The 12,045-nt window shown below is 40.1% G+C and overlaps 1 protein-coding gene across 4 annotated transcripts in view; it reads left to right on the plus strand.

The window, feature by feature from the left end:
- Positions 1-413: 413 nt before the first annotated feature.
- Positions 414-12,045, plus strand: part of LOC307039977 (uncharacterized protein) — an 88,474-nt gene continuing 76,842 nt past the window's right edge. For all 4 annotated transcript variants that reach the window (XR_013808382.1, XR_013808383.1, XR_013808384.1 and 1 more), the window contains exons 1-5: positions 414-745; positions 1,532-1,603; positions 2,077-2,239; positions 2,445-2,504; positions 2,866-3,006. Coding sequence is in view for 1 of the 4 variants with exons in the window: in XM_079682456.1 (XP_079538582.1) it covers positions 740-745; positions 1,532-1,603; positions 2,077-2,239; positions 2,445-2,504; positions 2,866-3,006 (442 nt within the window). In the remaining 3 variants the exon portion in view is untranslated. The remainder of the gene's footprint in view (positions 746-1,531; positions 1,604-2,076; positions 2,240-2,444; positions 2,505-2,865; positions 3,007-12,045) is intronic.

The following is a 12,045-nucleotide window of genomic DNA, read 5'->3' on the forward strand; positions in this document are numbered from 1 at the left end:
CTTTTGAGAACCCGCTCATATAGGAACGGCGCGGAGCAGAGATTCTGCCCCAACAACGGGAGACACTATGGACGCGCTCGTGAACTGTCAACGGGGGGTGGGGGCTTGGGGACCTCTGTGTCGCCTGTCAGCGCAACTTAAATGATGCCGTTTAGACAATATAATAATAAAGGGCGGTGCCGGCTGTCAGGGGCGTAGCTGGGGGGGGGGAGGTTAGGATGATTCCAAGGGCCCAGCACTGGGGGGGGGGGGGGCCCAGAGAACACTATTATTATCTTTTTATTAATATGGTTTTATTATTATCCTAAAGTAAGTTAATGTGAATGACTCAAAAGTATAATTGCCTTTATTAAAAAAAAACGTCCCAAAAGAAACAAACAGGTGCTTGTTACTCTGTTTGACAGAATGAGCACCCCTCCCTTCATTCATTGCATGGTATGGGCGCCTGAGCAATGGAGCAAGCGGAGCAGGTGCATCCCCACAATTGACCTTGGGGGAGCAAACGTGTGCTTTTGCACCCCCACTTTTTGATCATATGAAAAATATGACATTTCCCCCCCAATATATCACTGTAAACATAAGTGTGTAATTTCAATCGAATTAATAATACGCAATGAAAGAACTTGTGCTGATTATAGACACTTAATAGCGAGTTTTTAAGTTTCCAAAGATTGTGACCCCCCCCCCGCATTTCGCTCACAATGGTTTGATCAACTGCCTCCCACCCACAGCAGTCCTGATGCAGGTAGGCTGAGTGTAAATCACCGCGAACAGTCTGTCATTGGTGGCAGACCTTTTCAGTAAGTTGTTCAAACAAAGAATATGTTAGACATGTCTTTACTTCTACCACTCAATACAATAAAACACATTTATAATCATCACCTTCTCTTCATTTTCGCTGCATTGAATTACAGGTCACTCTTTATGTTAGCTAGCGGTTAGCTGACGTTTGCTAGCTAGCTAGTAACATCAACCAGTGTGTGTGTTTGACTAGCTAGCTACCTGGTAGATCGAAGCCCATTAGAGTTTGAGTTTATTAGGATCCCCATTAGCTGTTGCATGACAACAACTAGTCTTCCTGGGGTCCACACAAAACATAAAACATTGCATTCGACAAGACTTTTACAGAACAGTAAATACAAAATAAAAAACTTTTCCGAAGTCCATTTTCCTTCAAGCATTGACTTTCATATTTTCCATCATATACCACTTATTTTCTGATTTCATTTCATTGGAAAGAAAATAATGATAATAAAATAAGAATAAAGTACTTATATCTATCTGCATTTACAGATGCCAGCCTTCAATTCTCTTAAGGTACAACTACCTGAAATGAAAATAAAAGAAGAATGAATTAAGTGTGTGTGTGTGTGTGTGTGTGTGTGTGTGTGTGTGTGTGTGTGTGTGTGTGTGTGTGTGTGTGTGTGTGTGTAGCCAGCCAGCCAACCAGGTAGAACATGGCAGAAAAAATAAAAAATCATGTATTCAACCCAGTTCAGTGTATTCATACGTGTATTGCTCTCCTGTGTAGAATGATGTGGTGGTGACAGTGCAGACTCAGGGAGGAGGCAGAGAAGGAGAGAAAGAGACACAAGAGTTACAGGTAATGGAAATATCAGTCAGCTTAAAGTGTAGGATAACATAACAAATTAAGACACAAATACTTGGATAATATATTCCCCCCTCTCTCCCTTTCTTTACAGAGTAGCATAAAGATTGTGTATTCAAACCAGTTCAGTGTACTCATAAGTGTATTGCTCTCCTTAATGTAGAATGATGTGGTGACTGTGCAGACTCAGGGAGGAGGCAGAGGAAGTGAGAAAGAGACCTAGGATAACATCCCTAGTCAAAAAATGCTATAGGAATCTCTATACGTTTTTGGAACCCTATAGGAATCCTTTAGGATCCCATAGGATTTTGAGACAGTTCTGTGCTCTATATTGCAGGAAATTGCACGTACAGGTGTTCATTAAATTAAAACAATTTTGCCATGGAGGTGGTCGTGCCTGACCCACTCCAAACCACCCCTTGCCTGCCAGTTACTAATCTTGCACCCCCACTTTCAACTATAACTAGGCGGCACAGCAGTGCACCAGCAGCTTGCAGCTTGAACAGACTGACAGGAAAATGTCCTCTACAGCTCATGAATCAGGAGCTCAGAAACGAAAGAAAAAACGTCAGCAAGAGGAAAATAATAAAAGAGTTCGACAGATAGTCACCAAGTATTTTCACAAGAAAGGTATTTATTCACAGAACTTGTTTTGAAGCCCATAACAGCTTAGCCAACATTTTGTGGCTGACGTTAGCTACCTGTTGCTATCAAAAATTAGATGAGTGTCGATGAGCCCAGTGAATTTGTATCCAGCAGCTATGCCCTTTTGCTATGGCTAGCTAACCTAACCTGTATAATGTTACATGCTAATCACATCTGCTCTAATGCACAGATGCGGCTTCAGGATCAGTACCCCTTCCCTCAGGCCGGTTCCCAGTTGAAGGAGAGGGAGGTAAAGCAGCAGGGCTTGGGGTTAACAAACAGATTTTAAATATGCTTACCATGCATTGAATACAACTTTAGGTAATATTCACATTTAGTTACTCTAGTTCTTCCAGTAATTGCAATACCATTGACCACTGGCACATTAAATTGAGGTTGTTACAGTAGCTATAGCTAGATTTGAGCAATTGAAAAATATCTATACAAATGATTATTATTATTATTATTATTATTATTATTATTATTATTATTATTATTATTATTATTATTATTATTATTATTATTATAACAATTAAGAGATAGCTCGAGCTGTACTGTGTTATTACTATTATAGGGCATTTTATAAATTATGTACACTATGGATACTCTAGAGCCAGGGCCTTCGAGCAAGGCAGCCAACGAGGAGAGCAGAGGTGAAGAGGCAGAGGTACCAGTACAAGAAGAGGTCGAGGACCATGAAAGCAGCACAGATGAGGAGGAAGCAGCTATGGACAGTCAATGTCAGGGACAAAGTGAGGCTCCGACACAGGATGCCACAGATACTGAGCCACCTGTAGTGGTGTCTGAGGTAGAAGATCTGCTATCACTTGACCCAGGGTTGTTCCCAGCTAGGATGAGTGACAAGGACAGGGCAACTATTGTAAAGAAATTAGCAATGCGAGAAACAGATCAAGAAATTCCACATGATTCAAAGGGAAAGAGATTTCCAGATTACTTGAAATACACCAAAGCAGATAAGGGTAGGGGAAAAGTGAAAAGGGACTGGTTGATTCACAGTGAAAGTGCAAATGCACTGTTCTGCATACCATGTGTTCTTTTCTCCAAGGAGCAAAAAATACCCTCTCTTAGTGCTTTGAGTAGTGACCAGGGATACAAGATGTGTGACGTCGAGTGGCGTCGCATGTATGATAAATTCCCAAGCCATGAAACAAGTAGGAATCACAGGGACTGTTATTTGCGATGGAAACACCTACAGTGTTCGGTTATGACTGCATGTGGCGTTGATCATCAGTTGCAGAGAGAGCTACAGTCTGAAATTGAGAAAAACAAAGCTATCTTGCAGAGACTCCTTGATGTCACTCTGCACTTGGCAACGAGGAATTTAGCTTTCCGAGGTAAAACGCATGCTTTGGGCGATGTCCACAATGGAAATTTTGTAGGTACGCTAGAACTTTTGTCACGATATGATCCACTCTTGAAAGACCACTTAGACAAAATCAGGACATCCAAAAAAGGAAGCCAGCTAACTCATTATCTGAGCCCAGACATCCAGAACGAGTTTATTGAATTGTGTGGGGGAAAGGTTTTAAAAACCATTCTGACGGAAAGGGAGGATGCCATATACTATGGAATCATTTGTGATGCAACGCCTGACATTTCCCACACCGAGCAAAATGTTGTGCTCATAAGATATGTACATTATAATGAAGACACAGGCGAATGGGAGATCACTGAAAGATTTATTGAATTCAAAGATTTCAACGGAAAAACAGGATGTGAAATAGCAGGCATGATGGAGAGTGTGCTTCTGGATCTAGGGATAGACATTAGTGATTGCAGGGGGCAAGGGTATGATAATGGGGCGAATATGTCAGGGAAAATCAAGGGAGTCCAAGCACAAATACTGAAAAAGAATAATCTTGCTACTTTCTCACCTTGTGCCTCCCACACGTTGAATCTGGTAGGCGTGCATGCTGCAGAATCGAGCCCTGAAGTATCCAACTTTTTTGGTTACATTAACCGCCTCTACACATTTGTAAGTGCCAGTCCATCTCGTTGGTCTATATACAAAAAGAAAACAGGTTGCTCTGTACATAGGCTATCTGACACTCGCTGGAGTGCGAGAATTGATGCTGTGAAACCTGTAGCAAAGCACCTACCTGGTGTCATTGAAGCCCTTGCTACCATACTGAGCTCATGCAGTCTCACAGGTGAGGCCAGATCTGAAGCTGTTGGTCTGAGGAACTACCTCATGTCATTTGATGCCATTGTCCTTCTCACCATTTGGGTGAAAGTATTGCAATCTATTGATGACAGAAATGTGATACTCCAGTCAGGGAAAATCTCAATAGAGGTGGAGGCAGGTAATGTTGCTGCACTAAGAGATGAGATGCAGACTCTCAGAAATGGATGGGATGCTATTCTGTCTGAGGCATCAATGGTAGCTAAGGAAATGGAGGTTCCACCTCATTTCAAAAAAGAACTTTGCCGTGAGAGGAGGAGGAAGAGGTTTCATGATGAAACTGCTGAAGGAACAGGTCAGGAGGATAGGCCAGAAACAACATTCCGTAACACTGTGTTTCTCACTGCCATGGACCAGATCATAAGTGACTTGGACACTCGGTTCCAAACAACAGCAAATATTGTTGAAGAATTTGCTGCCATACTTAAAATTGGGAAGTTGAGTGACAGTGTCATGGCTTCTGTGTGTCAGCCACTGAGGGAGAAATACTCACAGGATCTCACAGATCAGTTTGAGAGTGAGATAAGGCATCTCAATAAAATATTTTCTGCCACTTTCCCCCCTGATTGTAGCTCTCTTGATCTACTGAATGCAATATACAAGATGGAACTCCAGAGCATTTTTGGAGACGTTTGCATTGCCCTCAGAATTTTCTTGACGCTCCCAGTTACCGTAGCTGGTGGTGAAAGATCATTTAGTAAGTTGAAACTTATCAAGAGCTATTTAAGATCTACCATGTCGCAAGAGAGGTTGAACAGCCTTGCAATGTTATCGATTGAAAGCAAGCTGGCTCTGTCACTTGATTTCAAAGAGCTCGTAAAAGATTTTGCCACCAAGAAGGTCCGGCGATTGGCGTTCGGGATTTAGGAATAAGAATCCAGTCTATGACAGGATTGTGGGATGTTTCCCTATAGTAAGCTGACAGGCTACAGCCCACATTGTGAACAATTACTATCTGATGCATAGTCCTCTCGCACTACATTTTTCATTGTTTGCTGTAAGTGTGTTCATGTCCTGAGAGTTTATTGTTTTATAATTATGTTCAAATCTTCAGTTAATTTATACTTTTGTCCTTGTGTTGTTCAAATCTTAATTTAATAAGTCAAAGAATGTTGAGATTTTTTGTTTGTTCATTCCTGTATTGGGTGTAATTTTCAATTAAATAGACAGAAGATAAAGTTGATAGTCAGTGCATGTTGATTTCTTGCAGTCCATTACAGTTCATTAACTTCAACAGGGTTTTCGAGGTTGGGTTTCATCGTGTCGTTTTGGGGGTGGACGCAAGGTTCTGACCCCACCAGTATCCAAGAATCCTGAATTGTCCCCACCAATAACTCAACACTTGTCACTCGCGCCTCCTCGAATTACTTGCGCGTGTAACAGGTAGGGCTTTAGCACTCTGCTGAGAAAGGCAGCAACCCGGCCGCTACAGCAAAAAAGCTAGTGCTCTGCCCGCGACAGTTCAAAATCTGCTTCGTAAAAGGTATATCCAAGCAGGGAACGATTGTATACTACAGAGCACATCAAAATGTAAGTGTCTGTCAACCTAATAGTGTGCTTGAGTAGACTATTTGTGTTGGAGATGGGATTACAGAGAGACAGGACAAGTAACAGCTTTTGTATGTTGAGTATCAGAAAACATTGTCACAAGAATAGGGGAAAATATGCCTAGCTAGTGCAACTCAAGGTTGTTTGGTAGACTATTGCATTGGTCCATTCATTGAAGATGAACGCAATGCGACATCCTGAACTGGTGCTGAACTGCTGATCCGAATGTATAGGTAAAAACCATATTATGCGTTTTCATCAATAAATAAATGGCCACATTTTTTTTAGCGTGCGCGCTAATGCGCACTCGCATGGATTGGGGGCCCACAAATAGATTCTTTCATGGGGCCCAGAATTTCCAGCTACGCCCCTGCCGGCTGTCAGCGAACCGATCCGGCCTTTCTGCACGACTATCACTCAAATGCAGGACATAGTCTCAATGTGTGAGACGCGGGACAAATAATAAAAATGCTGTGTGTGCAGTCCCGCACAGTGTGGGACACCTGGTCACCCTACACACACAGTTCTGCCCCTCAAACACACACGCTTCAAATCAAGTTGCATAAATGCTTGAGCTACGTTTTTATTATAATTACTGTGAAATCTGCCTATTATGTTTATTATTAAAAAAAGAAATCATGCTTCAAATAAGTGGGGGTAAGGCGTACCCCCGCGTCCAACGCCCACTACACCACTGACTGCAACTACAAAAAGCTAAGGTTTGTTTTCTCATCAGGAAATGCAGACCGGCTCAAACAAAAGATTTTTAAATCATCATCCTCACGATCATTAAATGTATCATATGTTCGCCGAATTGACATGAAAGCACTAATAAATGTAGTTTCATCCACTTGAGTTTACAACTACAAAAATTATCGATTTGTTTTTATATCACATCCGAAGGGAGGAAATTCAGCAGCTCTCACTACCGATTTTTAATCCTAATTTAATCATCATCTTCACCACGATCATTTATGTTTATGTTCGCCGAATTGACATGAAAGCACTGACAAATATGAATATACTGTAGTCAACTTCATTAAAACATTATTAACGTGCCTAAACTCAGTAATTCACCATTTCTACGCATGAAAACACACTTTGTCCCTGTTTGGCTCTCTCGCCGCACAGTGAAGCGTTCCCGCATTGACGTCACTTCCGGCTTCCCCCAAAACCTCAAAATAAGTAGAAGGAATTTTCCCGCGATGTTCGAAATTATTGATATTTATCGGAACGGTATCGCTTTTTCTTTTTTAAACTGACGGTTTGAGATTACTAGTAGCCCACTATTTCATTGCACAACAGTTGTTGGGTTCATGTCACAGGCTCTTTAACGCGCCATTTTTATTAAAGTACCCATTTGAACCTTATCAGAGACTCCGTTGGTCTCCTACTTTTAAAGCTTCTCTCCTGGACGCGAGAATTACGAACAAAGCTATCAATTGGTGACCCTGACGTGATCTCGTTGGACCAGGAGAGACTACAGCCAGCAGTTCGCTGGGGACGCGGGCATCCGTTCAAACACACAGACGAGCTCAAAAACAAGGGGTAAGGAGAAGCCCGATATATCGAATTCTTCAATAGTTTATGCAGGACAAATTAGGTTTGTGTGTTTGACGGCGGCCAGCGGATCCTGAAAATAGCTTTGCAATTAATGTTGAAACAACCTACATTTATAAACATAGGCATCCTATAACAGGTGGCGTTGCTTTGCCACAAGCAGGGTGAGTTCAACTATCTTTGTTCTTCTTACATTTAACCCTGCATGCTATTCATTTGTGTGTTTTATGTGTGTTTACTCAGTTTGAGGCTGATCACTTCAATAGGTGTCTCTTATTACGTTTTTAGTTTGAGGCCTATAACGTAAATGGTTCAGGCCATTAAACTGTTTGAGGCTGTTTGAGGCAAGGACACAGCCACAGTTGGAAGCTGAGGAAATTGAAGTGAGTGTTTGTGTAAACGACAGTTGAAGGCTGTTTTTAAAAAAGTCCTTTGTGTGATGAGGTCTGATTAAAGTCTGAAGCTTTATCAGTGGTTATTCTGTTCTGTTTTCAACCAGACATTGCGTGTGGATTACGACGGGAAATGCGACATTCGTGCGTCAGATAGACGATATTCTTCTGATTGTGTTTGGATAGCGTCCCACTTTGTCCCATTATAGCGTGTCTAAACAGCAATAGATAACCACAGTGGCTTTTAAAGTCAAATATTACGTAGATAGATTTGAGGCCTATAACGTAAATGGTTTAAGGCCCATTTTTATTGTAAACTACATAGAAATGTTATTATTTTAAACTACAGTGTTGTTTTGTGTTGTATTTTCTAGACTGTAACATACCACACCAGTGGTTCCTTTTGTTTAAACTCCCCTGTGAAAGCCACGTGGTGTATTTTCAAATCCCTTTGTTCTTCAGGTTGGGGTTGGAAAATCAGTTGCCATTTTGTTTAGCGCTCATGTTGACAATCAGCCACAAGGCAGTCGCCATTTTGTGAAATGCTAATTGAAGTACTCTGTTTTTTCAAATACACTAGTACCACTCACATGAGACTAGGCACTCCTTCTTGTGAAGAACATCATACTTCTTGTCAGAGTTGGAACTAGAAAATAGTCAGGTTATCTATACCGTTGGAAGTTTGGTATTTGTAGGGAAGGAATATTTTATTTCCTAAAAGTCCAATCTGATTTTGGAATTATTTCTGCTTTCAAAATGTGTATTGGCGGTTTTTGAAATATTCCTGTTTGCAAATATGTTTTGGCGGTTATGTGCTGTGTTGTTTAACCATAGTGTAATTTTCTTCCCATTTTTAAGATATTTTTAAGGAAAATAAGCTTCTTCTTGTTAAATAGGTCAGTTTTGCAACAGCTATCCCTAGTGGATTGAGCTGGAAATTACAACAGCGCACTCTGCTGGTAGGACAGAATTATTACACAGTTAGAGGAAACACCTCTTAGGGAAAGATACAATAACATTCTGAAGTTTAATTGTAAGTGTTATAGATGAACACATGCTTCATCGCCAAGATAGAATTGCAAGTGGTTTCTAATTATAAGAACACAAGTTATGACATTTGCATAATTTCATACACTTCGGTATGCACTGTACACAGTAGATTTAGATTTTCACCAGATTTCTATTTTCATATTTCAAAGTCAAAACCATACACTGTACAATTTTTATTTTTAACATTTCTGATTTTAAAATGTGCATAATTGTTATCTTTTAATTTACTTAAACTAAGACATTTTTTACAAAAAACTGAAATCATAATTTTAAAAAAATAAAATAAAAACAAATATTTAAAACTTAAATAATAATAAATAAATAACGAGTAATGAATATACTTTATAGGGATCCTATTAATATCTAACAAGCGGCAAACTCTGGGGAAGAGCCGGGACGCCAATGTAGAAGTGCCTCAAACTGCAGTTCTTCTAGTGGCCAGTAGGAGGAGTCTGCAGAAGGGAGCAATTTCCATAGACCCCAATGTTAAAATGCCCAACTTTAGAGCAGAATTAAACATGTTTACATCATGGTTCAAAAAACCATATTCTCTGTATAGTTAGATCCCCCCTTCATGAATATGGATTGGGGGGATGACTTTTTTCTCAACTCATCTGTTTAATTAATATTAAGCCTTAAAGCTTTTGCATAAATTAGGGCGTGGTCACTTTGATGGACATGTACATGCCTCACTGTCAGCTAACAGCCACTTGTCCACTCTGCTAGGCTACAACCATAGAGGCTACAACGTTAGTTAGTTAGTTGTAGTTACTGTACTTGACCCTTTAGCTTTAGCCGTGTTCGTGGTGATTGTGCCTTTTAGGGAATATTGTTACAAATACCAGACAATTAAAATGTTGTGCTGTGCGCTTGAATGTACAAACAGAACTTCCAAGAAGTCTAAAATGATAATATTATACATGTCCCGTTCACAGGTGTTTGTGTGCTTGGTAGCTTAGCTTGTTACTTATTAGCCAGCTAAGGACGTAACCCTTTATACATACATATACATTTTAGTTTATGATTCAGCCTTGGGTAAGACTTTTATAGTCTATGGCTATGACGCCCATAATGCTAAACGGGAGCAAATGTTAATAGGGGACCCAATTATCCCAGTGGTGGCCGCCGGAGCTAACAGAACCGCAGGGGGCTAGCTCCAGCCGGCGTCCCGGAACTAGCCCACTGCGGTTCCGTTAGGTCCGGGCGGTGGAGTCCGTCTTTTCTTAACGTGTGAATGACAAGCATTAAGAATAACAAAATATAGCTAATTCTCTTGCAGATTGTCTCATTTGATTATGAATGTAACGTTTATATAGGGGAACTACACTGTTAGCAGTAACTTGGTATGCATGTATTTCATGTTAGCTTAGCTTCTTAGCCTGAGCTAGCTCTGTTTACTTCCAGTTCGGAGGCAGCAGGTCCCGCCTCCGCTTCTTTGCCCTTATTTGGAGCAGGCGGGATTAGACTCTGACGTCGCTGTCAAGCCGTTAGTGGCCGACTCCGCCTACTAAGGGCTTCTCGGCAACTCTGCAGAATCCTATGGGTGACGTCAAGGACACTACGTCCATTAATATATACAGTCTATGATATCTAATAATAAAAATAATGAAATTCAATAACATGATTTAACCACCAGGTGTCTTTTCTATCAGCTGTGCACCTTTATGGTGTAAATACAGCCTATCTACCAATTGGATCAAATATAAAAGTCAGCCGAATTAGTGTTGATCCTGCAAGGAGACGTATTGTGTGAAAAGAAATGTAAGATGTTGTTTAATTGCTGATATATTTATGATCCACGTCACGTTTTCAGTGTTGGCGGCAGTTCCTCATGTTTGTCTATAAGTCTTCTCATCAGGGCTCTATAAATAGAGAACTACGGCAGATATGTAATATTTAATGCAGCCGAACCGTGTATTACAATTCCGTTATGTGATAACTTTCAAAGAGAAAAGCAAGCACACTCGGAATAAAGTATATATATATATTTTTCAATGTTTTCGGTCTGTTTCCGGTATTTGTTAATGACGATGTGATGTGAGATGTGAGACTGGAATTGCACAGGGGAAAATAACGTATCTTTAGATGCAGATTTTGTTAAACTAATACGTTTGTGCGCTGTGGACCAACACTATACATTGACGGGGGGGGGGGGGGGGGGGGGGGGGGTAGCAATAAAGATAACACCATTAAACAGTTACACAACATAACAGAAATAATATCGATAGCAGCGTCCCTAGCAACAAATAACAAGTAGTTAATAATAATAAAAGACATTAAGAAAAATGCATTTTAAACAGTCATTAAAAAGCAACACAATCTACCTGCATTGCATTACTCTAAACGTGTAATAACGTGCTTTAACCAGTAGGTGGTTTGGGTTAAAAAGCTGTCAAGTTTACAGTGTTAACAAAATAAAATATACTGCTGTTTCTGGTTTAGTTTACGACGGATATATTTAGTTATTGTTTTGATATTTGAAACACAAAAGCAATGGAAAAAACCCACAGCAACACAGAAAAGATGGTCTTAACATGACCCAGCGGTCAAGTAGTTAATAAAAAACAATAATATCAAAACAAAATATTACTACTAACTTTATTGTGAAATTCAAACTGAACGGTAAAAGAATAGTTTCCGGTCTATTCTGAGCCCGATCTCTGAATATAAATAAAAATAAAGAACTACGACAGATGTGTAATATATTTAATGCAGCCGAACCATTTATTACAATGCATTCATGTGACGACTTTCAAAGAGTAAAGCAAGCACTGCTGAATAAAGTATGATTTTATCTTTTATGAAACGTTTTTTTTCATATGGAATGCAGTTGGAGGTCAACCAATCACAGAGCTTGAGAACTAATCACGGGATTTGTCAAAAAGAGCACATGGTGTAGTCCTAAACGATAGCTGAGGATTCTGGGTAGTGTAGTGTCTTCTGCCATCCTTTACTCTGAAAAAAATTGTGTTTCTCCGAATCGAAGGGGAAAAATACAAAAGCATTGCACACAATTTAAACCAATCAATGTTGTGTAA

This window comes from Notothenia rossii, assembly GCF_949606895.1.
Source record: "Notothenia rossii genome assembly, chromosome: 5".
Lineage (NCBI taxonomy): Eukaryota > Metazoa > Chordata > Actinopteri > Perciformes > Nototheniidae > Notothenia > Notothenia rossii.